Below are 25,511 nucleotides of genomic sequence, written 5' to 3'. Positions count from 1 at the left end.
GGGTAGGGCGGAGGAAGGGGAGAGCCGCGGGCCCGGGCCCCTGCCCTGGGTCCCGCCCCTGCCGTGTCCTGCCACCGAGCCTCGGCTGAGGGGAGCGGGAGCGCAGCGGGCTCAGCGCCGCCGCGCCTGCCGGGTTTACCGTCCACGGGCGCGGCGCTGGGGCTTCACGGAGGTGAATTTGGACCGAATGCCGCGTTCGTGGTTGTGGACCCTCCGTCTGACCCCGCTCGCTTTGCATAAACAAGAAACGACTTGCCCTGCGGGCTGGGAAAGGACTGAAGCCACATGGGAATTACACTGCAGTTCACAGTGTATTAATGGTGTTGCTCGGTTCCTTTTTTTTTTAAGGATTTTGACACCAAGCAACTGAAACGAAGAAGTCCCCACGTTCCGGAAGATGTCTTCAATAGACGAACCCGTGAGAGAAGGAATGACTGTATATAGGACCCATTTTGACACTTCATGAATGCCCCGTACTAAATGTATGTATTTTGCATGCCCGGGCCACTGGCAGTACTCGGTACTTACCATGACGCACTGCTCGCCTCCTGCAGTAAGAGAGCGATTTCTACTTCATCGCCTTAAGATGACTTTTAGAATCCTTTTGCATTTCCCAAAGTTTTCCCAGAAGTTTGCCAATACAGTTCAAAATTGTAATAAACTTTTCAATCTAAAACATTCTACCAAGATCACATAATACGGACAAATCTCAGAATACTTCTGCGGGACTAAAAGATAATCACTTGGTAATTCTTTATTTGTAGAGCGGGATTATTTTGTGTAGGTAGTGCTACCTGATCTATTCAGATGGGCTTCACACATCAGCTTTTTTCTGTACCCGGTGTAATCCATTTCCAGAACAAGTGCAGATGCTGTCACGATCTCTGTGAGAAAGGGGAGGAAAACGGAAGGTGGAAGAAATGCGATGCCAGTACTCGGATCTGGAATGGGCTATGCGGACAATGAGCAATAATTAAATGCCTTCATTTTCCCCTCACACCTTGAATCAGCTCCACATCAGAGGCTGGGGATGAGGTGGGGAAATGTCATCACAGAACGTCTCTCTCTAGGCAGTATCATGCACGCTTTCCCACTCCTGTGTTTACATCACCAAAAAACCCTGAAAAGGCAAGACTGGCAAAAGAGGAAAACACTGAGTCAGGAAACCTTAATGGCTTGTTCCCAGGTAGTGAGTTGTCTCAGTTTCTTTTAAATTGGCCATTAAAATTCTCTTACCTTACTGGGGAAAACACAGGAGAGATGAGGTCTGATAAAGTTCTTCACACACGTTACTGATCAGTCTGAATCTATTACGTTAATGGATTTAAATTAGTCCTTTGAAAAAAAACGTAATTACGTTGTTCTTGGAAAGTCTTATTTCATGCCTTTCTCACATTGTGGGCCTGAGTGCACAGTTTTTCTCACGTTAAAAAAAAAAAGAGAAAACCAAGACACAGAACAGATCTTTATATACAGTGTGTGTGTGTATATATACTGTATGTCTGTGTGTGTGTATATACATATATACAGTCTCTTACCAATAATCGAGCTGCTCGGGAGCCACTCATTTACTCGCCCACTTCTGCTGACTGCAGCTGTACCTCAGGTTAACCCATTCTGAGCTTTGCCTTTGTGAAGTTAACCTGAACGGGCTCTCTGAACGAAGTCTCTTCATTAAGGGACTAGCAGGCACCTATCTCCACCACGCACACCTCAGATTTGTACTGCAAGACATTTCTGGCATTTGAAGTATGTGCAACACGAGCTGAAGGATGTAATCAGACTTTACAGCATTTTCCATGACATACAGATGAAGAATATTAAATGAGAAATGAATAAAATCCCGCATTAACTGGTAGAAAAGTTTATTATTACAGTGCACACCATTGTAACCTGAAACAGCAAGTCAAGTAAACATTATATGCACACATGCAGTTTGTTTTTTAAACAGATTTTTGAAAACTATTTGTATTGAGCTTTACATTAATGAATAACAATTTGGTATTTTAAGACTTTTTGTAAACAAACAAGAAAACCAGAGATTTTTCTGGGTTATACAAGTGAAGTGTATATACAGGGAAAGTAAAGGGGATTCATCGTAATTAGAAATGGCATCAGAAGCCCTCTTCTCTTATCTTACATCAGGGACCATTTTTTAAGACACTAAAGAAGGGCAAGTAAATGTGAGAGACGAGCAATAAACACCACTAAAAGACATCAATGTAACTGACGGCTCTCGGTTGTGCTTTAGTTGTTCAGAGAGAAAAAAGTTGATCCTATAAATGGCGAGCAAGCGGCCTTCTCGCAAACCACCCTTCAAAGAATTAAGTTACTGGTTTCCTTCAGAGGATGTGAATGGAAGTCTGGGATTTGGGCAAATCCTAGTGCGGTTTAGGGGCTGAGAATGCATCTTCTGTAGCTCTACAGAAGATCTTCTAGGCGGTGCAAAACTTCAGCACGTAAAGCTTAAAAGAATGTACCTGCTGGGTCTACCAGGCAAACAGAGAAGATAAAAATGAATAGCTTTAGTTGAAAAATTTATCCTACACCGCCCTCTGGCAACAGAAATATTAAATAACATAGTTCCCCTGCTGTGCGCAGCATAAAGCTAATTAATTACACATTGCAAAAAAAGCAGCTGAGACTGTTTGGCGAGCCCTACGGGCACGGGGTGAAGCTGATCTGCCCTGTCCGCTTCCGATTTGTAACTGCCTTGGGGAAAGAGTGGGAAAGCAGGTTAATTGGGAAGTGCATTCAGTGCTCTCCCAAACCCCCCAAAGTCTATTTTGTGTAGGTGTATCCTAAGTAATTAAAACCCATTAGCTGCAACAGGTGAGAGATCCAACCCAACAGACTTAACATGCAGCAGCAGCGGATGCATTACGTTCCCTCTGTTGTACAGATCCTGTACTTTTAAAATAAAGCGGTATTTTCACTTGAAAACTCCACTGCTGTCAACTTACGGCACCACTTCAAACCGTGAACAAAACATGCAAACAAGTCAATCGTGTGAGAAAGCGTTCTAAACCAATTTTATTGGAATGATACAGGGATGGTTAATATACAGGTAAAAATCCTCAATGCCTGCCTTCTACATAGGAAAAAAAATCAACAAATTCAGTTCTTGCGCCCATCATTAACCTAACACAGGTATGGGAAACAGAGAAAGAGCAACGCATTCCTAGCACTCCTAAATTCATGCAAGATATTTGCACCAAAATGAATGCAAGTTTTACACGCAGTCCCACAACAAAGAGATATTTTCGGTATTTTTCAGTTTGTGTTGGTGCCTCGTTCCCTGGACAAAGAAATAATTCAGTCTGTCTCAACAGAGCTTTCTTAGGAATGCTGACACGGTTTGAACGCTACCATATGGCAACGGTGGGGGACCAGACGAGGGAAGTGACTTTGTTTCTTAAACTTGGCAATTTTCTTGACTGTCAGAAACAGAGACTGACCTCGTTTCAGAATGTTTTGGGTCGCTGAACTGACAGAATTTGGCAGCGACTTTCAATTACAGCTTCTCCAAAATAATGACTGTAATTCACGAAACTTACACCATACTTTCCTTACACAGGAAACACAGCAAATCCACATGAGTATAGCGACTTGTGTGTCAAATTCCACTTTCTTCACAAGACTTCACTTAGTATCGTTACATACTTTCTCAAAAACTTGACCACTAGTTTAGACACAGAGAAAGATTATGCCAGTGTTAAGAAAGAAAAATCACCTCGGTTCAGAAAGATGAAATCATAGTGAACAACAAAAATTGGACACTGGATTTAAAACGTAACCTAACTTCCATCCCCAAAAGATCTTAAAAATAAATTTCACAAAATTTCAGTAATTACTGATAAAGCTTGTTAATGAAAAAGCACAAATGCGTGTGTTAATCTTGAAGGTAAGGCAACATTAATCTATCCCTATGCCTTTTGATGCTGTGCTTGCTTTTGTAAGGACAAGCTTCAAACTGACTCCCAGGCTCCCAAATCAGAAAAGATAAAACATGAACTAAATATCGTTTTAACTAACTTGGCCCCGTGCTAGATCCTGCTCTCGAGAAGCAGAGCTCCTCTCCAACCAAAGCAAGTAGCTGCATTTCTCTTTTAACAGACGTCAACAAAAATCATCAGTTGTAGTGAGCAGAACAAAAGCCCCGAAGAGATGTTGGCGAGGGAAGTATATTTAAAATTACTGCACTTAAGAACATCTTTGTAAATATAAGTTTTTGCTTTTATCCTGTTCCTAATTTCAGACTTCAAAACTACGAACTGTAAGCCGTTTCAGAAAGTATTTATAAAGCACTGCACACATTTTACAGCGTCGGTGTAAAACAACCGCATGGCGATGAGAAGCTGCAGCCTTTTGCTGATCTGATCTGGTTTCTCTGTCTTCATAAAGCAAAGAAAATCAAAATGTGTGTGTGCAGAGCTATTAGAATGATCCTCTAACTATAGCAAGGACTAATTATCTTTCTTACTGTCTTTCGATGCTTTTGGGGAATGAGTACATTATGTGGTGCAAAATGCATTTTAAATTACCCACACACCTTTTAAACCTGTTTCTTATCCTTCAGGGCACTTGTAATTATTTGTATTTTTGCAGAATACGGCCAAGAAATACAGTCTACCTCATGAGCGCTGGGAGAACAGACAGGTTAATATTGCACATGGTAAATTCACCAATACAAGACACTTTAATCGATTCGCAATTCCTGTAATAGCTTCATGATACGGCAGTAGCAATGGAAAAAAAGTTTTTAAACCTTTAAAAAAAAAAAAGTCTTGCTTAATTACAATAGTTCTTGCTATTCAAACATTTATTTCCTCGTTTGAAAAAATACTATATGAATCTAACAACTACATGAACATGCAGTAAGATGCCTAATACTATAAGCAGTGTGAACTGGTATTTTTGTAGAGAAATACATTAAAGGCTTTCACCCTTACACAGGTAAGGAAATGCCATTTCTGGCCATTTTGGCTTATTTGCAACATTGCCTGGGAATTAGCGCCCACTTCACTGCAGTGCACTGAATCTTGCACACAGACATGTAATCGAGTCAGGCTTAGGCAGCTGTGTGATGAACTTGCCAAGGGAAAGGCTGTCCATTGCCCAAATCCCTTTTTCTTTGTCAAAAGAGCCCACACGGATCACTTAAATGAGAAATACATGGCATTTTTTTTTTTTTATCATCTGTACAGTGTGTTACAATACAAATCTTAAATATCCATTCTACAAAAGAACAAACACAACTTTCAAAAGTGACTACAATGGCTATACTACACGATACCACCTACAATTTCATCTGAAACCAGAAGAGACACTGAAAAATTACTGTGGAACTCAGTAACATTTTTGAGGCAACTCAGGCACTACAGTTAGTATCTGACAAGGTTTTAGATGCTGTTGCTTGGTTTCCATATTTTAAATAGTTGGATCTCTAGGTATAGCCCCCATCTGTATTATTAGTACTAAAATAGTTTCTTGAAGTTTACACAAAATGGACGAATTGCAAAGACAGTTTAAACTACGTGAAAATCATTCCTATCTAATTGCTTCAGTTTCCTGTGCTTCCAACTTTGTAATAGCACACTCCGTGCTCTCCACCTTTACCTTCACATTTTCATCTTGTGTTCAAATTTGTATTATGTACGGTGAATGCTGCAAGCACCAATCAAATGTTAGAAATCACATCTACATTTCTGGAAGCAGAGACAATTGTACTATTTTATAAAAAGCTGTGGAAATTCCCTTTACAGAACATTTAAGGCAGTTGAAATTCATGCTTGCTGCTTTGCCAGTGCTTCAGCTTCCTGAAACAGCAGAACAGAATTACACGTATTAGTACTTTATGAAAGGCGACAACTTACACATACCTGTGTTAGGCACCAACATTATGACATAACAAAAATTGCAGCAATACATGATTAAGAATCGAGCAGTGCTGAACCCAACTCAGGAAAAGAGTCCCCACTGCCTACGATGACATTATAAAACAAGTCCCATACGGTGCTGGCTTTAACTCCAATTCTAAGCTCAAGCAGGACCTGCAGGAATATTCCAACCTGTGGCCAAGACCAGTTTCGACCATAAAAGTTTGAAACAAAAGAAGATCGGATATAATGAGTTATCCCTGATTTCATATTAGGACACAGGAACTATTTAGAGATCAAAGATTATTTGAAGAGCTATGGTTAAATGGAAAAGGAATTCTTAATTAATAAAAGTCTCCACATCAAAAAAAAAAAAGGGGGGGGGGGGGAGAGGTCTCAGTAGAGATGTAATTTACTTTCTGACCTAAACCCTACCAAACGACCAAAAGCCCCCATTTAGCTTTTGCCTTCCAGAAGGGTGATCAGAGCAGCCTGCGAGTCCTTAGTCAGACACAGCTCGGAGCTGCTCCAGCAGAAGACCCAGACGCGAGCTCCATCCCGGGGCTGGCAGCAGGTCTGTCCTGGCACCGGCACTGCCGAGTAATCCCAGCTCCCCGCTGCGGGGGGAAGCGAGCCAGCGGGGACGTGCTCCTTGGGGACCGCTCCTGCCTACCACCTGCTCTCCATGCCCAGGGCTCCCAACCCATACCTCTTCAAGGGACCCGGTGTAGATCTGGTGCCCTTTGGCTACATGAAAACATTCCTACGAAGCTTCTGAGATGAAGGAACAGCTGAAGCAGTTTAGCGGACATACCAGCTAACCTCTAACAATTCTCAGTATGTTTCAGAAGGAACATTAAAAAAACAATAGCCTGCATTTTTCAGTCTTCTTTCAGCCTTTGTAAGGTGGCCACAAATGGGAACAAAATGACAACAGAAGAAATGCAAAAGGAATCTTTTTCTGAAGATGGTTTCTACAAGTGTACCTTTTGACTGAAAATTAATTTAATTACCTGTTAGTAGCAACACGGCCTACAAAAAGATGAGCAGTCCCCGTGCTCTCACTGCAGCACCTCAGTGTGGACAGCGTGGTTTATTTTAAAGGAAAAAGTTCCGCTAAACTCAACTTTTATGTAATGGATTTGTTTGCTTTGGTGACTGCGTAGAAATACTGAAGATAACAGACTCAACGATATCATCGTTAACATGAGCCAGTATGCTGAACAAACAAAAAACAAGAGGAGAAAGGACTAAGAAGGGAATTTCCAAGAAGCCCGTAAGACTTGTAAGAGAAGGGACACAGTGGGTGACCCCAGCCCGCAGGACAGGAAGTACCACGCATATCTCTTATCTTAGACGTGGTGGATCGCTCTGGTTTTCCTGGCTATCTGCCCAAGCGCGTCGCATCGCGCTGCCTCTTAACTCAGGGGCGTGGGAACAGCCTTGCTCGGACCGCTGGCTCAGGTCTGCCGCGCTCCCGGACTGCGCTCTGCTCCTCTGGCCGCATGTGGCGGGTCAAAGAGCGGAGCCGGGACGTCACTGCGCGGCCACGCTGCTCGTGCGAGGGCATCCTATCAGTTCACGGCAGAAAAGGCAGGTGAAGAATGAAGGAAAGATTAAAAAAGTCTACAAAGCCTGGGGGCAAAAAAAAGGATGTTCGATATTCTCTAAAAGAGAAGTGATTCTTTGAATGGTAACAAAGAGGAGATGGTTCCCTTGGCTTTGTAACAACTCCGTTAACCAGTCGTGGGCACAACAGAAGTGACATTTAGCTCTTTTTTTTTTTTTTTTTGCCAGAAAATGGAGGACAAAGTACTTCTCTTCAAAACAGGCAGTGGTAGGCTGGAGAGGATTCCTGGTATTTCCCTCATCCCCAGGAAAGTGGGTACAAGTAACTCAGAGAACATGCTAACCTATTTGTCTTAAAGGTCAAACTTCACTTCCTTGGGCATGGTCCCACAAGTTACCTGGGAAAGGCTCAGCTTTTCAGATTTGACACTATCCCTCTTTCATGCTTTTCCTTATTTTCCCTCAAGGCCCCTCACTGAGCGTGCTCTCAGTCCTTAAATAATTAATCGCAGCCTTTAACTTACCAAATCCTCTCCCTTTAAAGCCCATATTGCTTGAAGTGGGGATACTTTAGACAAATTGAATGCCCACCTTTCCCAGGGTTTGAAGGTCCACTTGTACTCTCAGTGCCCAAAGCACAAACCAAAGCACCAGGGCTCAGTAAGTAGTTACTTGCGTTTCCCACGCTCGCTTCTGAGCCCTTCTTGTTTAGCATTAATATTGGAACTTTGTGTTCAGAGTCAAACAACTTTCCAATCTCTCAAGATGACATTTAATGGAGGTTTGCTGTCAAGGTCCTCTCCTGCAATAGCACACAGGGTGATCCCAGACTCCTTCCATTTTATGTAGCAACATATGCAGACGCAAGGTCATTAACCACAGTATCACATCCAAGCTGCATGCAGCTATGCTGTAAATGCCAATTTCAGCATCTACAAATCAGCAGCAGGCAATCAGCTTGATTTGACATCATGTAATTGTGGGATGGATACCAAAAGTCAGCCCAACAGCAGAATGCACTGGGGACGAGGTCACTTATGCAAAGGTTATCAAATGCACCTCCCCATGCTGTAGCAAGCAATATGAAAATTCAGCAGAGTACAAATGCATTATGTTTCTCCCTTTTAAAACTCACCTTTTCCTTATACACTACCCCTTAGGACAGAATCGGAGCAACTAATAGCCATGCAGACTGCTTCCGCAATCTGGCAGGTTAGGTAAGCAGCAATGTTCATAAATGTTATAGAAACAACAGATGACCTGATTCATTACGGCAGCAACTGCTCTCCAGTACCACTGCACTTCCCAGACCTCGGCCGTGAGGGGAAACACACGGGCTTTCCTGAGCCCCGTGGTCTCAGGGCTGCTTTCTCACTCCGGGGCTCCATCCTGCATACTCTTTCGTGCAGCGCTGTGCAGATGTTGCAAGAAACTTAAATAAGATTTACGTGACTATCGCACTGTGTGCAGCTGGCCTCCTGAGGCCGGCGACGCATGACGCTGGGGCATGTATCACAGGTTTTGCTCTCTGCAATTCTCTGTGCGAGGCAGAGTTTTTCCTTGCTACACCATTCACATTAGTGGAGCTACCGCTAGAAATTAGTCTGGCTCCCAAAACTGTTTCAATCTGACCCACAACTTGTAATGCTTAATACTGATGGATCATCATCCACCTTTAAAATTAGGTCTCTTAGTGATGTGCACAGCATGACCTTCAACTCTTACATGAATAAAGTTGAAAGGAAATGGCGTGTTTATTCACTGGAACAAGAAAGCTGGAAGTGACCTGGAGGATCCTGCTGCTGTCAAGTGAAACGTATAAAGCAGGCTTGTCCTATCCTATCGAAATCAAAAGAAGTCCAGCCCATTGCATCCGCAAAGCAGCAACCCAGTTTGTAACTGGCAAAGGAAAACAAGGCTTCAGATGACAAGCTGGAGGAAAAAATTACTCTGAAGCAAGACCGCATTATTTCAAAAACAGTGACTCTGGTTTCAAGGTATTTTCTAGTACAAAAATCTCATCAAAACGTCACATGAATTACGTTTTTTCACTGAATTGAAATAATTCTTTGGTTTTGTGACAATTTTTTTCATCTAGATTTCTTGTGCATTCTTCAGTGCAAATACTAACTACTCTTTCACTTGTTCCCACAGTGTACAATAAAAAAAAAAAATCCAGTGGTAAGAGACAATTATTACTAGTGAAAACCTTGACCCAGCTCTTCTTTCTAAGGCAACAAAAGCTTTTCCATTAACTTAAAAAAGAGCAGCGTGGCTCTGCAGTGAGGATACCAAAAGAGCATCTGTACTGAACGCTGAGTTTTTCTGGTAGGAAGAGGGGGAGGAAGATGCCTCCAGGGAACACAGCATCCTCCAAATAAACCAGCCCATAACAACAGCGTGTTGCTGTGATGATGAAGCCTGAAAGTTAGTCTCTGGAGACTGAATATCAGACCAGCAGGTAGATTGACTGGGGCAACCACAGAACACATAAAAGATCCTGCTATGAGCAGAGAAGAACAAGGTGTAAAATACAGGTTGTGGTTTACTGTGAGAAATGTACACACCTACCTTTGAACCAGGTGGCGCAGTCAAGCCTAAAAACGCATACACCGCATTGTTCTCTCGAGCTTCAAAGAAAGCTTCGTAGTCCTTCACCATGGGAGTCAGGGAGGGGGGTGGAAACAAAAGACAGAAGTATGAATCGTCAGAAACAATCGCAGCTCCTCAGCTTGGTGTGTTACCCAACCCGCACCGAGCAAACTGCTTCCTGTGGCCGAATGCAAAATTCAGAGCACCGCCTCAGATATTTATCATTAGCACTGATATCACAGAAATTGTACTGTCTGAAAAGTGACAAGCTGGGAATTTCAGTACCTGTAGCAACAAGATGCTGCTGTGGGGTGCTCCCGCCTCTCCCAGAGGGACAGCCTCCATAGCAAGGTAGTTGTCACTGGTCTGGCATGGATGTCCCTCCTGCAGGAGCGGGCTGAGCCCGTACCTTGTCATCAGAAACACTGATGTCCACAGGTGCCATTGCTAATTACCGGTGCAACCATGGACATTAACTCTTAAACCTCTTAAAAGTTAAATTCAAACCTGTAAACTGAGAGTACATCCTTTCCCATCATGTTTCCCATTAATGATTACTCTACGCAAACGAAGGAAATCAGGTGGCACTGTTCATTGTACTCACGGTGCACTACAGTTGCTCTAAATATGCACACAGCCACTTCCCAGGAAAATTCCCAGGTAAAAACAATGAAATAATAAAAGAAATACCAATGCTTCCTTCTCTGTCCTTTTTTATATTTGAGGCAGAATGCAGTGCTGTACAGAGTACAAACAACACAGCTTAGCTGTCTGCTAAGTTAGGAAAGAGCAAGCAAAAAGCCCACAGTATGGCTCAGCAACAGCAGTTGCCAAACACTGACCAAACGGACCCAGAGGGTTTGTGCAAGTCCACCGTTGTCTGAGTTACCACATACTTCCCTCGCTCCGATTTCCAAACTCAGCACATATCTGTCCTATGACTTTCCTTCTCTCCCTTTTCAACTGAAGCAACAGTACCAGCTTCCTCCAGCTTTACTGGGGAATGTTTTGATGCAGGAGTCCTGGCTGAGAAACCCAAGGCAGCAGCTCAGAGCAGGCTCAGTCTCGGGCTGAAGTCAGGGAGAGAGCTGCCATTAAGGGCACGCTACTTCGCATGCTTGGCTGTCTGGTAGGCAAAAGCCTAAGAAATAGCAAATGCTGTTTGAAAACAGCAGCGTGTTCAGAGCAGGGGCAGCTCTAAGAAGAGGCTGTTGCAGCTGGAACAGGAGAAAGTACAGGGAACAAAGGATTCAAGCTGCCTGGAGATCGGGGATGTCAAATTATTGTTCGATTTGCACATGTAGCATTCGGGTGCTAGTTTGATAAAAATGTGTATGATTATGTTAAATCCTCCCTGAAGCCCTTCTGTTGACAGTACTGGGGCTGCCTGATAACAAAGGGGTTGTTTATCTTGCTAGTGCATAGTCCAGCAGTCTGCTTCGTAGCATCTACCAGGAAAGGAATGCCTGTGACTGAGGAGCAGGGTTCATGCCAACTTGCACGGCATCTACAGTTACAGCCTTTCTGCTGTGCACAGGCCAATAAAAGTCAATTTGCTCATTCCTCTGCCAGTTATGCTGCATCAGATGAAACAAACAGGGAAGTTCATGCTTGAGATGGATCAGATAAAGACACAAAGAGGTTCAAGTGTGTGGGCATAGAATTAACTTTTACCTTCCTGAAAGCTAAACTGTAGTAACTTGAATCCAGCTACACAAATTGACCAAACTTCAAAGTGACATCAACCAAAATTTTGGGGATGAAATAAACCCATAGCAAGAGCCGATCTGAAGCATCTATACCCCTCTCCCCAAAATTACTGTATACAGAACTGTCATGGATTGCAGCTGGGGACACATTAGAAGCATCTCTGATAAGCAAACATCCAGATCTAGGTACATACAGCTTTTTCTCTTCCTGTCCCACACCGCTGCAGAGCCAGGCCCTGTTCTGCTGCCCAGCTGCAGCAATGCAGCAGAAATTTGGTGACATTTCACTGATAAAGGACAACTGCACGGTGATCTGCCGGCATGCCTAAAGCTCCGGTACACTGTCGTGGTTTAACCCCAGTGCATACACCAAGGGAGAAAGGTGATACTGTTGCAGCTGGACTTCCTACTGGTACAGAACTACCTGCCTCTTTTTTTTGTTTGTCTGTTTTTAAAAGAGAGATAACTGAACAGAGACTTTCAATTCTTTGTGACTAGCCCCTTCTCAGCTTTCAGCTGCAGACAACTATTGATCATTATATTTGTCGCTCCAAACCAACCTTTTTCCATGTCACAACCACAGTCGGTAAAATTTTGAGAGCCAAGTGGTACATTAGCTTACTGTGGATATTGTTTCAAGTTCTGCTTTTATTACAAGCAAGAAAAAAATCCTGGTGCGTTGAGAATAAGTTCTTTCAGGAGCCACAGAACTGCCTCACAAAGGTCCAGAACTGGCAGGTTCTGACTTACAGACTTTGCAGGTCAGGACCACGCTGCAAAACGACATAGAAACCAACACACGGCACCAGAGGAATGCATACTGTGAGCTCTTTTCAGAAGATACTAAGCTTTAAAAATAAAATTAACAGTTAATCTAATAATCATTCAAGCATGGCCTGCTGAGTACAAGTGCTGCAGGCCAACTTACTTTTGATCAAGCATTAAAATAATTACAAGTAGGAATTGTATTTGCTGTATGAGTTTTAATCTGTTCAAGGCATTGGAGTAAGTGGACCGCAACAGCCTTCATTTTGCAAGCAGTACGCAAAAACTGGTCCCAAGAAGGATCAGAAAACTGATTTATGGTCATGGCAGACATAAATGCATATGAGCACTTATTTTGGAAGATGAACAGACTACAGAGCGATCTGGGATCCAGACATATTGGCAAACCCCATACAGACACAACAGATCTCTGAACTTGCTACAGAACACAAGGTTGATGCAACAGTGCCAGATGTCTGTGAAGTGTTCGTTCACAACCATGGTGAACGTGAGAATTAAAAAAAAACCAACCTGTAAACTTTCAGAGCCGTAAGAGGGGAAAAAATACCACAAGGAAAAAAAAAAAAAATATATATATCCACACTGCAAGGTGGTGGTAGGCTTATTCCAGTAACAATGATCTGAGAATCAAAAGGTCCAAATTTTAATCTCTCCTCTATGGTGAAACTGGAATATTCAAGAATCAATTATTCTTAAAAGCCCGAGAGGAGGGGTAAAGTCTGACACCTTCCATGCCCTTCACAGTTTGCACACTTGAACACACAGCTGGCCAAGTCCTTTCTTGCTGATCACAACAGCAAAGCACAGACTACGGCAGCAAGTAAGAGGACTGGGACGAGGAGAGATGGAGACCTGGAGCTGTCCCTTACCCCGAGGTACCGGCTGTCGTTGAAGAGCCGCGGCGGCAAGGGGTTCCCGCTTGCTGGCCGACTGTCTTCAGGGACGTTCTCGCGCATCCATTTCCGATTTTCCTCATTGGCGGCGATATCCTTTTCCTCAAATTCAATTTTGTTGGCTTCCAAGAAACCTAACACATCTTGTTGCTGTTTTTTAATCTGTCACAAAAGAGGGGGGGGAAGAAAGCAAACAAAATCAGTCAAACCATTTTTTTCTGCTGCCGGTTATGCAATTCCCGGGTTAAATGTGGAAACAAAGGGGTGCAAAACAGGTTGAAAATGGAAGCGGTAAGAAAATTCCTAGAACAAAAAAGTATCTTCTAAAGAGTCATATCTGAGCCTTGACTTGGCTCCTATATAATTGAACAGGCTGAAGTCTAAAGACACTGTCCCTATACACATGTGAGTGTTGTGAACCTTAAAGGTCTCCAACCAAAAGCAAAGGTGCAAGCAGTCCCCTTGCAGAGGCTGTGTTGTCCAGGCCTTACAATTAATTTGGGGGAATGTTGTTTTTTCAGGTGCAGTGAAGTTTGCTGGAGGGACATTTGACGTACAACCTGTTTCCTTCGTGCCCCTGGAAGCACAAGCTGAACCCACCCTTCCCAGAGACGCTGTTGTCCTCCTCCTGTGGGCTATGCACCTCACTGCGGGGAATTCCCGACAGAGATCTCATAAAGTCATCATTAACAGTAAGATCTCAAAGCAATTTTGGCTCATGTTTCTTTGGACAAAAAAAAACCCAACAACCCTCTTCTGCTCTGCTCCGGGTTTCAGCGGTGGCAGGTGTGGTCTCGGGAGAGCTGTGACCCCGCATCCCCCATCCTGCCTCGTCTCAAGAAGTCGTCTCGGGAGGGGGGGCGACTGCACAGGCTGGATGAGATCCCACACCTGATGCAGCCCGTCCTCTGCGCGCTCACACAGCACCCAAGTGAAAAGCAGGATCTGTACGGCAAAGACTGTGCTGGCTTTTTACAGAGAGGTGTTTTCTATTACTGTCCTACATGAATTATTGACTTCTTGATACAAGATCTTCTGCTTATGCTCTGTTCTTCCTCTGCATGATTTCACCACCATAAAGGAAATTATAACCATGCGCATCCTGGCAAACAATAAAAAGTGGGATTTAATGGGAAATTTGTTCTCTTCAAATTATTCCCTTCACTACAAAACCAGTCCAAGGCCTGGCTTTAACCTAATTAGCTCGGTGCAACAAAAGCAGCGCTTCATACAGATGTTGCACTGCTTCTAATTCAGGTCAGCCACCAGCTTCCCCGAGCAGGCTCTCCATATACGGCGAAGGGAAAACAGGCAGCTCCCGGCCAGCAGCGCCGAGGTCAGGGCACAGCCAGACGAGAGCCAAATATGGTGCCAGCGCCCCCGGCTCGCGCAGCCCCGCACCCACGGGGCACGGAGCTGGACCGGGAGGGGTGTGGGGGGGTTTAGTGTAGGAAAAGTGCTGCCCTGGAAGGGTGCGGTTTGGGAGAGCAGAGCCCGGCGTCTCCGAAGAGGAGGCTGCCGTGCCTTGGCAGCCTTGTCAGGGCACAGCCAGACGAGAGCCAAATATGGTGCCAGCGCCCCCGGCTCGCGCAGCCCCGCACCCACGGGGCACGGAGCTGGACCGGGAGGGGTGTGGGGGGGTTTAGTGTAGGAAAAGTGCTGCCCTGGAAGGGTGCGGTTTGGGAGAGCAGAGCCCGGCGTCTCCGAAGAGGAGGCTGCCGTGCCTTGGCAGCCTTTAAGCATCCATTGACTCGTTCTTTAGCGGCTCCTTTTGTGGCGACGCTCCTGGTATTCGGTTGGAGCCGTCGCTGCTGGCTGCGTGGCAATCCATGATAGGGAACCGGTCCAGGTTAAACTACACCTTGGGTGAGGTGGTTTGTTTTTAAAAAACCTGGATAGATAGATCTCCCTCTGCGTCTAGCTCAGTGTAATGCAAAGGGACCAACCCTGCTCTCCCGACGGAGGAAAAACGTGCTCCCAGCTTCAGCGGGGAAGCTGCCTGCCCAGGGCTGCAAGAGCCAACATAATTCCTCCTCACATGTCAGCAGAGGAGCCGCTGAACTCGATTAGCGAGTACCCTTGTACCCTTAAACAGAAGAATATTGCTGGACATTAGCTAATTTTTGTCATCAGTAAATAAAAATGGGCAAGAAGAATATTGCTGGACATTAGCTAATTTTCATCATCAGTAAATAAAAATGGGCAAGTTCATACCACCCCGAGGAAATAATTCATGTTACAGGCTGTATAGAAAAACATTTCTCAGCAGACTTGAATCTACTGGTAAGAGATTTCTTTGCCTGCCTTTAATAACAGGGGTCACAGCAGGAGGGAGCAGTCAGGGGAAGTTTTTCTTCATCGTGCCATACAGCTCAGAGGAAAAAAAAAGCGAGCACTTCCTTTACGAACTGTTCTGTAGGACTAAAATAAGGGAAAGGTCTTTGTAATTTTAAACTCCTCTGCCAGTGGTCACTATCTAAGGCAACATACTGACCTGGGAATAAGTGGAGATTTTTTTCCCCAAACTAGTTATAATTTAATTAACCATTTCCCACCATTTGTAAATTACAGATTCAGCTAGTTTTCATTACTCTCAGGTCCTTAACTTGTCCAAAATCTGCTGCTTAGTGAGAACACGCTTTGAGATGTCCCAGAATTTTTAAGAAAGAAAAGCAAGCTTTTACCCAATCTACTATTAAACTATACACTCTGCCATGTAAAACAAGAGCTGTTTGACAGTAATTAGCATTTTGATCGCCTGAGAAGTCTCTTTATTTTTTAAATCATTTTTACTATTAGATTGCCTCCTAGCCATACACACATCCTCACATTCCTCACAGCACCTCAGCTCAGTACCACAGTGCAACCCCTTCACAGGCAGACCCCGCATATCCAGTCCTTTCACGCAGCACCCAGTCTGACAGGGCTGGACTATCTCAGCCATTAAGATGCTTCTTCAACATGAAGAAAATGCCCCTGGCTACCCTATGTTGCCATTATTTTATATGATGAACTTAAACAGAGTTTTCCTCTTAGACATACGTATGCAAAACATCTCTCTGTACACTGCCACATTGCCTGTTTTGCTCTATTTTCGCTCATTCTCCCAGCTTCATGGAGCAAGGACAGTCTCTGGGTTGTTCTTTCAGCTACAGGTAGCACAACCAGGTCCCAAGTTCACGACCGTGGCTCCAAAGGGCTATCACAGCAGATAACCCTCTCTGCTTGTTTGTGAAGAGCTAGCAAAGCTGGAAATGTATTTTTTCTGCTAGAAAAGGCACCATGTGGAAGGCAAGCACGGCAGTTTGATCTCTGTGCCGCTCTCAGTCTGTCTGTGGTCAAAGGAGGTAATTCTCTAAAGAACTGTAAAGAAAAGCAAGGAGCTGGTGTTGATGCATGAGTAATATTAGTTTGAAACCCTAGTTTTCTGGCCAAAGAAAAAAAAAACAAGTTGGAAGATTAAGAGGCGATGTCTTCCTCCCGGCTCCTCAGACAGGTCTTCTGACCACGGTGACAAGCATTTACATGAGAGCATTCATTAAATGCTCCAGAGAAACATGGCACCAACCGCTGGGCAGAACAGACACCGAGGTGCCAGATCGCACTATTTTATGGGATTTTATTTAGAAAATGTCTATTAATCTCAGGCAGTGGAATACCACTGGGAGGGAAGTGCCTAAAATAGAGCAAGAGACGCCTGCTGCTGCTCCAGGGTATTCTGCCTTACTCAAAAGGGCATACACTCTCCTCAGGACAAGAGCCTGGAAGATGGTTCCTGCTGCCCATGTTTGGGAAGGAGCAAGCAGCCTTTCTTCAGGATGTGCCTGTCAACACGCAGCACTCCCTTCCCAAAAAAACCTCTCCCAGTTGCCTAACCGGGCATGAACACCGGCCAGCGCCTTTCCAGATACCGCACCTCGTCCTACGCAAAGGACTGTCATGTGTAAAGCTATTTTGGCCTGTTAGCTGCAGCTAACCGCAGTTTGCAAACACGAAAATCCTTGTTTATACTGAGTGCTCCTGGCAGAGAGCGCCAGCGGAGAGCCGGGAACATGCGTACAGTCAGAGCAGGAGCCGGGGAGCCAAGAGCAACGCCGCTGCAGCAGGGTCCTGAGGCTGGGGGACCAGCACTGGAGAGGCAGGAGGACTCGTGGATAGACACAAAAGCACAAAACCAACAGAGAAATCACGGACAGGGATGGGTAGACAACTGCAAGGAAGGAAAGAGGCTGCGGGCAGGAGCGGATGGGACAGAGCAAAACGGATGGATGGAGACGGGGCAAAATCCCAGTGGAGGTGGGATGGAGACAGAGGGACGGAAGGAGAAGGGTTGGGGTGGGGAGCAGCAGAAGTCAGTACTGCCGAGAGGAAGGGCCGCATCCTGCCGCAGTTCACCGCTGCCCTGCTTGGGGAAACGAGAATGCCCTCGCGAAAGCCAGTTTTGCTCACAGACGGCTTTACCCCCCACCCCCAGAAACACACACCTGGTTTCTTAGCCTGAACACACGCTTCTCGGGGCATTCTTGTGGGGAAAAAGAGCTAAAATTACTCGGGTGGGTGGAAACGTTACACTTTTTGCTGACGTTCCTAAGATAACGTTGAAAGGAAACATTTAACCAAACGAATCTATTTTCACTCGGGTTTGGCTTTCACTGTCTGTTCCAAAGACAGAAATAGCTTTATGGCAAGTGCTTGGAGGTTAAGCAAAGTCTCACCACCAACCTATAATCTCCTGCATACAAAATCTGCACAAGCAACATTAGAAGCTCATGCTTCCCGCAGGCTTTTTTTTTTTTTTTTTTTTTTTTAGATACCCTTGTGTATCAGGATTCTCTTCCTTTCAGGTTACAAGCCAATCATGAAACATTAAGCTTTCAACAGAGCATGTGCATAGAGTAACGTTATGAAAATGAGTAGTTTAGGATTATTGTCCCTCACTTGAATACACATCCGAAGTTAAATTTACTGTTCTAATATCTAACTCGCATCAGTGGATGACGTCAGTAATGCAAGAGAAACCACGTCAACGCTGCCAACAGTAGAGATGGGTGACATTTTCCAACAACTCACAGTCCATCAAAAATGGGGCTTTAACCCCAAAGTGGGCAGAAAACTTTCCAGAAAAGGCTGCAACATTTTAGACTCAACATTTTTTTTCTCCTCCAAATCTTTACTCATTGAAAAAAAAAAAGAAAAAAAAAAGAACTCAACTAAAAGATAATGAACAGAAAGGAGGCAGGGGCGATGCTGCAGGACCTTGGTCCAGCGAGCAGGCGATACTCCATCCCCAGCTCTGGCCAGGACTGTAAACTGGCTGTCCCAGCAGCCAGCCTCTTTTAGCACTACCCCGCTGCAAGGAAACAGTTGTTTTAAATACTTTATTGAAACGAATTCCAAAGAAGGTTCTATCTTATTTGGTATACACAGGCATACACATACAAAAGAATAGTCTAGTTTACACTGCTGGCCAAGAAGGGTTTTTGGGTTTTTTTTAAAGTCTTGTTATTTTTTCAGTTTATAAATAAATTCCTTGTTGGACAATAGACATGTTTTGGATATCTATTTATGGACCACTGGAACCCGAAGTAAGTTTACAGTTTGAGCGCTGCTGTTTTGATCACACAACAAACTTCCCCGTGCCGATCACACGGCTGCGGCTCTGCCGTTTTGGCACTCGGCACGGGGCGTTCTCCACCATTTCTGTGGGTCCTGTGTCCTGACCTCCATGCAGGGAAAAAACACAGATTTCCCACCCCCTGCCCAAAGATACGATTAAATGGCTCATACATTGTTGTGAGGATTTAAAAGAACTTTAAAGAGATTTCCTATAAAGTTCCCAGCCATGGTTATATCGTCACTTATAGCATCCTGCTGAACACGTGGCCTGAGCTGCCTCTCCCAACCTCACAGCTGAGAGCCAGCACCAGGACAACAGTGAAGCAACATCCTACAGCGGATCTAGATCTTGCACTCTTCCCAATTTAGTTTAAAGACAAAACCAGCTTTAAAAAGTTTTTTACCATTTCCAATTCCAGCCTTCTGGGTTCTAGATAAGGAAAAGCAACTAAATCTTTCAAGCGGTTGCATTTTAAGCCAGCGATGATTTTAAACACGCTGTTTCATCGTTGGGGGGGGATAATTCTTTAAATCACAGGGGATATCTGCTTCGTGCAGAATAGTGAAAAAGTTCAAATCCCCAGACGATGCTACTGTTTGTAGCCAGACTTGTAACCATCGGTTCCTCAAACGGTTCAGTACCTTTTGAAGATTGGTAAGCTCAAATTTAAACAGCAAACAGGGAAAGCGCAGCCTAAGAAATCTTTGGCAAACTCCAGTGGCAGCCAGCAGCGCTGTCCTTTCGCTCACTGCAGCCGAGGTGAAAATACCCAGAAAATGGTTTTCTTTGGAGGGAGCGGGGCAGCACCAGGAATGCTGTGCTGCTGCCAAGAGAAATTAACTTGCTGCAGGGCATCCCGCAGGCTGAGCTGCGCAGCGTGACTTTAGGACTTGAACCACCTCTGCTGCTGTGGCTGGCTAACACTACAGCAATTCACAGCCACTTTTTGGAATTAAAAAAAAAAGTTGGGTTTTTGGGCTTTTTTTACATTTCTCATTTAATTTCTAAAATGATAATGCCTTCCTCATGTGAATTGCTAATGCAGAAGCTAACACTTGCAAATTAGCTGCAAAACGCTTATAATTTTGCCTCCCGGTGCAACATAATTTGTAGGAGTTAAACAGCATGGCAGCTCAGCTATGTATTTAAATGTCACGGATTCCTGACGGCCCCCCTAAGCTTGTTCTCCACTCCCAGGACACTACAGCAGGACTCCCTTCAGAGACAAAACACCTCCGAGCAGGCTTGGTCCTGGCCTCCATCAGAGTTTTCTCTGTTTTTACCATAATATTCAAGGAGACAGTTTTTTGTATAAGGTGTTTTTGTTGGGTTTATTCGTATGAACAAACCAGATTCTTTTTCCCCCATGTTAGCTTAAAATTCTGAGCTGCCAGTCCCGGTGGTGCTGGTGGCCACCATCCGCTGTAAATGGTGGTCAAAGGGAGGGAAACTTGTAGGCACCTACAGCAATGACCTGCTTGATCAGAGCTTTGCAGGCCGTCTCTGAGGCGTCGTCTCCCAGCGATTCATGTCTCACTCTTACTTCTCTCTGCCTGGTAGAACATCTACCTATTTTTAGGTCTGGGCAATTATCGTTACAGAACTCAAACCACTTCTTTGTTCTGGCTATTTTAAGCCGAGCATTACACGTAGTAGTGTCATCATTCTCTCTCCCAATGCTTGGTTTCTGGTCTGTAAGGAATGAGATTGAGGACAAACACAGCAAAACCACCATGAACTTATGTGACCTAAATCAAACACAGGAGGCTGGAAAAGCTCACGCTGTACTTGGGTTTGCCTTTTTTTTTTTTCCTTCAGAAATTAGGCAATGTCCAGATGGGCTCCATATGTACTTACTCTCTCCCTCCAAGGCCCTTTGGGAAAGCCCATGGCGTATCAACATCTATCCTGCATAGCTGCTACAGCAGCCCTCTCTTGATGTGGTTTGCCCTCAACAGCTTAAAAGTTGTTTATTTGGACACGGTTCTCACCACCAGGCACCCACCGACCCTGGGCTGCATTAGCACCACGTGCCAGCCTGAGGCCCAGGGCAGGAGACAATGGGCTCCAGCTCGCAGCGGGAGTGGCAACCTGATTCCCAGTTCTCGTGTGTGGTTCTGGAAGACACTTTTTAAAAGGAGGAAGAAGTCCTGGGGTGAAAGGACGCAAAAGGACCACCACTCAAGAGCAAGGTTGGGGGAAGAATCCAGGCTACTTGAAAGGTTTTTGCAACCTAACCTGGAGGTTGCATCATGTCTGGAAGCATGTGGTCTGCCTGCAATGGGGCATTATCCAGGCATAAGGTACCACACCACAGATCAGACTTCGCAGCACAAGCCAAGAATATAGCTAGAACAAAGGACAAAGTCTGTACTTCCCAAAACAAGACCACAGCTTGCTCCAGAAACCGTAGAAAGTTACATAAATGGAAAATCTGATTCATGAGAACAAAAATAAAAGCTTCTCTTATGGATTATAATGCCTTTGTAAGTGCACTCATTCAATAACCCAAGGCCTAAAAATTTGTTAAATCCCACACCAGCAAAACCCAAGTCAAAAGATCCTAGTGCATTCAACAAGTTTTTTCCTTCCAGAAGAACCAAACACGAAAGTTAATGTCACCTCCATGTACTGAAGTCCTGGGGATCAGGATTCTCAACAGAGCCCAAGGCCCTTATGGGCCCAACTCCCACTCACTTTTATTTACTCTTTGACACAGACTGCAAAGAGAATAAAATCCCCAGTGGCAGTTTGGCTTTTAGTCCCCTCCGCCCGCTTTGGAAAGTTCAGCCAGCAACACAGGCCTGGCTCCTCTGTTTGGTACAGCCCAGTAAAGCAGCCTGCTGAGCAGGTTCCTAATTGCTACGTCGCTGACTTGCTATTGAAGTTCAAGGAATTAGTTAAGAAAAAAATAAGAAACCTTTTCTCTATTGCTCCAAAGGAAAGAATAAAGTAATATAATCATCATTTGGAAGAGACTAATTTAGAAAACTAATCTCAGCCGAATTCTGTTCAGAAGTACCAGAGAACACTAAATACAGGATCTCAACGCATTCACTTGTGCTGTGAAACAGCATCGAGCGTTGAAGTAACCCACGCAGGCTCACTGCTTCTGAAAGGCTCCTGAGCTGCCCGCTCCTTCCTCGTCTTGGTCAGTGCTCAGCACCCAGCTGGATGGTGCCTTTGCGCTATCTATGTGGTACATGCACTGTGCATGTGAGTATATGCCTGAACGGTGGGACAGCACACACTGCGTATGCTCAAGGCAAGGACTTTTGTGCCACGTGAAGTATGATACACATTTAGGAAAGGTAATGGTGTAAATACCACTAATGCCTGGTTTCCATCACCCGTGGATACACGCAGGACAGCGTTACTTCCCAAGAGGGCTTTCTTACCCAGGGGAGATCCGGGTGAGCACTCAGTGTCACACCGCTTCAGGCAGAGGTGTAAATATAGTGCTGTGAACAGCATGCAACACAAGTTGAATGGTCGCGGAAAGCAGCTGCTCAGCAATAGGATTCCAAAGGCTCTTTCATTACACTACGTGGTGATTTGGGGTATTTGTCACTTGGTACCTACAAAAGTAGACACCTGCTAGCAAAACTCAAGGCTGGAGTACATTAAGCAACCCCTTAATCATGTTGTGGGCATAATCACACGAGCAGTTGACAGAAGCAAATCTATAAGAAGTTCACCTTTGTCAGTGTTGCATGGTATCAACAGTCAAAAATATTCGGACTCAAATGCCATCGATTCTTTCATTTCAATGTACGCAGGATTAGAATTTAATCTTGCAGCAGGATTTCTGAATGCTGCTAGTTTCGTGTCAGACATGCAATACAGCCAATTCTACTGAAGCTCTATTACAGTCATATTCTAATAAGAAAGATACTAAAAGGCCATAAATAGGTCAGAACTGACTTGCTGCATCGCACCGAATGTCTGTTTAGCTACTTTCCTCCAGCAGTGGCCAAAAGCAGATTCCTTTACCCATTAGTCAAGTATGAGGACAAGTAACATTTCCTTATTCATATCTTCTCAGCTCCTAGCAAACAGCACTAGCAGCACTGCCTAATGAAGGCTTGATTACTTTTTAATGTGTTTTAAGTTTACTTTCTATGAAGGCACCTTAAGGATCAATGTATTATCACAGCTTAAGTCAAATTCTGCTCTTAAAAAATAGTATCCGAGCACTGGGGGAGTGGGGGGGTGAATCCATTCATCCTTTTATACCTGCTTGTCAAGGACTCTTGTGTGCTACCAGGTTTCTGACACAGAACATCTTATCATTGGCAACACCTGAAGACAATGTGTAAAAGTACCATTTAATAAACTCGATTTTGTTCCAGTACATGAAAATGGTTCTCTGTCAGCTGAAAACCCACCTCTTTTCCTACTGAAGCCACCAAATTCAGAAGCAAATCTTCCTCTCTTTTGGCTGCAAGGAAAAGGAGGGTGACATTGTGCATTCTCCTTTAACTCTTCTCCTTACTGGCCACTCCCCAGTATCTTTTTTCAGTCACTCATTTAGCATTCCCTGGCCCGCCAAGGCTCATGTACCACACTGGCAGCATCCTACTTGCTTTGCCCAAGAGTCCAGCTCAGGCACAAAGCCTACCAGCCAGATGCACAAAACTCACAAGAGCGTTCTGGATGGCTGTGCAGATCAGATGCAACATGACTTTAGTCAGGATATCTGTTTCCTCACCAAAAAAAAAAAAAATTAAACATCCCTCTACTATCTGCTTTAGATGCTTTTATTAATTCTGTAAAGTGCTTAAAAAGAGTCACTATTGCCAAATCAGAGTTACGCAGAAGTCAGGATGCCAACGCTCTTCTCCATAGCAGCCATTGCCTGTTAAAAGGCTAGAAGCATCGAAGTAATACAAAACATTATTGCAGCACAATGAGTTAATCCATATTTGTGATAAAACCTTGAAATAAACACACATTTCTCTCATGTGTTTTGCTTTTCTTAAGGAAAGGTTTTCCCTAGTTACCTGTGGATCCTCAGCTGGAAACACATTCAGAGTTCATCCTGGAGGAAGGAGCTACATGGTTAAAACTGAGAACTTCAATACAAAGGAGTTAATTTACCAGTTGTGATCTGGTTCAAATAACCAAAGATACTCCCTCCATGTGTGCTCGTCTTTGTTCTTGGTGTCTCTGGGCACTGGCTGGCAGCAGCTTGAAACTCGTACGCCCAACACACTGATTTATACTGACAATCAGGTTATGAATTGTTGTGGGAAGAAGAACCACTATACATTACACAACTCAAAAGTGATCTGTTTCTAAATCCAAGAGGAAAAAATAAGGATCTCTGTGTAGTCCACATCACGGTCCTTGGTAACCTGGATTTACTAAACCCTGCACAACACTACTTTTCAATCGGCCGGTAAGCAGCATTCCTACAGAAAACTACATCTGGCCAACGACTGATACTAGCGACTAAAGTGCAGCAATTAAAAAACCTTGGCTGCACCATATGTCTGAAGAACTCCCACCCCCCACCGTGCGATTCAGACAAAGATGTATATACAGTATGAACAGTTACCATACATTATCTGGATTTTTAAACTGTGATGCTCTTGGCCTGCCAACACCCCTCAGCACATTACTGCACTGGCTGATGTACAGTGCCTGTGGGGACCACCAGTCACCTCTCCAAACACAGACCCCTCTGTACATCAAGAGATTAGCTTTTTGTTTGTTTGGGGGTTTCAAGAGATTAGCTTTTTGTTTGTTTGGGGTTTTCCCATCATCTTTTTTTTTTTTTTTTTTGAAGTTATGTGAAAAGCTACAGTGATGCCCAACCAGATTATTTGTCTGGATTTCAAAACCAAACAATCCCCACACAGCCAAAACTTCCATTTTTGGGGATTTTAATGCAAGATTTTAACATTTAAAATCTCTTTCCATCATCAGCCAAAAAATTGAGACATTTGCTCATGGGACAGCAGCAAGACTTTTTACACTCTGTATTTCCATGCACATGAAACACAAGATCCCCAGCAGCTGGGCAAGGGAGGAGTTAAAATCCAAGAAGTTGCACGAAGGGGGTGGCAGCACCAGAGCTGTTACTAGAAGAGACACCAAACCTCTCTACGTGCATGCTTTTTGTAGACAACCTAACAGCCTGAACACAGAAAAACAGTGAATGCAAATGAAGCCTCCAACTGCTGAACACTGGGCGAAGTGTTTCAGATCTGGAGAGGTGTCAGACTTCCACTTGTCCTCTCTCAAAAGGAAGGATCTGTGCTTGACTTCAAACAGGGGGGATGCCTGACTACTGCTTAACTCTCTGCTTGTGCTGGGCTTCAGGCCCCTGTGGCCCGGGGAGGAGTGACAGCAGCACGATTTTCCCCTCCCTTCACGTGATTTCTGCCAACAGCCCCACCAGGAGCCCTGTTTGATTAAGGATGAACTTTGCACTTGAAGCAGCCTGGCGTCTCTGGGCACT

The 25,511-nt window shown here is 44.4% G+C and overlaps 1 protein-coding gene across 1 annotated transcript in view; it reads right to left on the bottom strand.

The window, feature by feature from the left end:
- Positions 1-3,006: 3,006 nt before the first annotated feature.
- The window catches only part of SH3BGRL (SH3 domain binding glutamate rich protein like), a 41,043-nt gene continuing 18,538 nt past the window's right edge, over positions 3,007-25,511 (bottom strand). The window contains exons 3-5 of the mRNA XM_009288111.1: positions 13,405-13,590; positions 10,020-10,100; positions 3,007-5,819 (exon numbers count right to left, since the gene is read on the bottom strand). Coding sequence (XP_009286386.1) covers positions 5,787-5,819; positions 10,020-10,100; positions 13,405-13,590 — 300 coding nt within the window. The 3' untranslated portion in view covers positions 3,007-5,786. The remainder of the gene's footprint in view (positions 5,820-10,019; positions 10,101-13,404; positions 13,591-25,511) is intronic.

Source organism: Aptenodytes forsteri, unplaced genomic scaffold, assembly GCF_000699145.1.
Source record: "Aptenodytes forsteri isolate BGI_AS27 unplaced genomic scaffold, ASM69914v1 Scaffold72, whole genome shotgun sequence".
Taxonomy (NCBI): domain Eukaryota; kingdom Metazoa; phylum Chordata; class Aves; order Sphenisciformes; family Spheniscidae; genus Aptenodytes; species Aptenodytes forsteri.
This window is presented reverse-complemented; position numbering and strand designations above follow the sequence as displayed.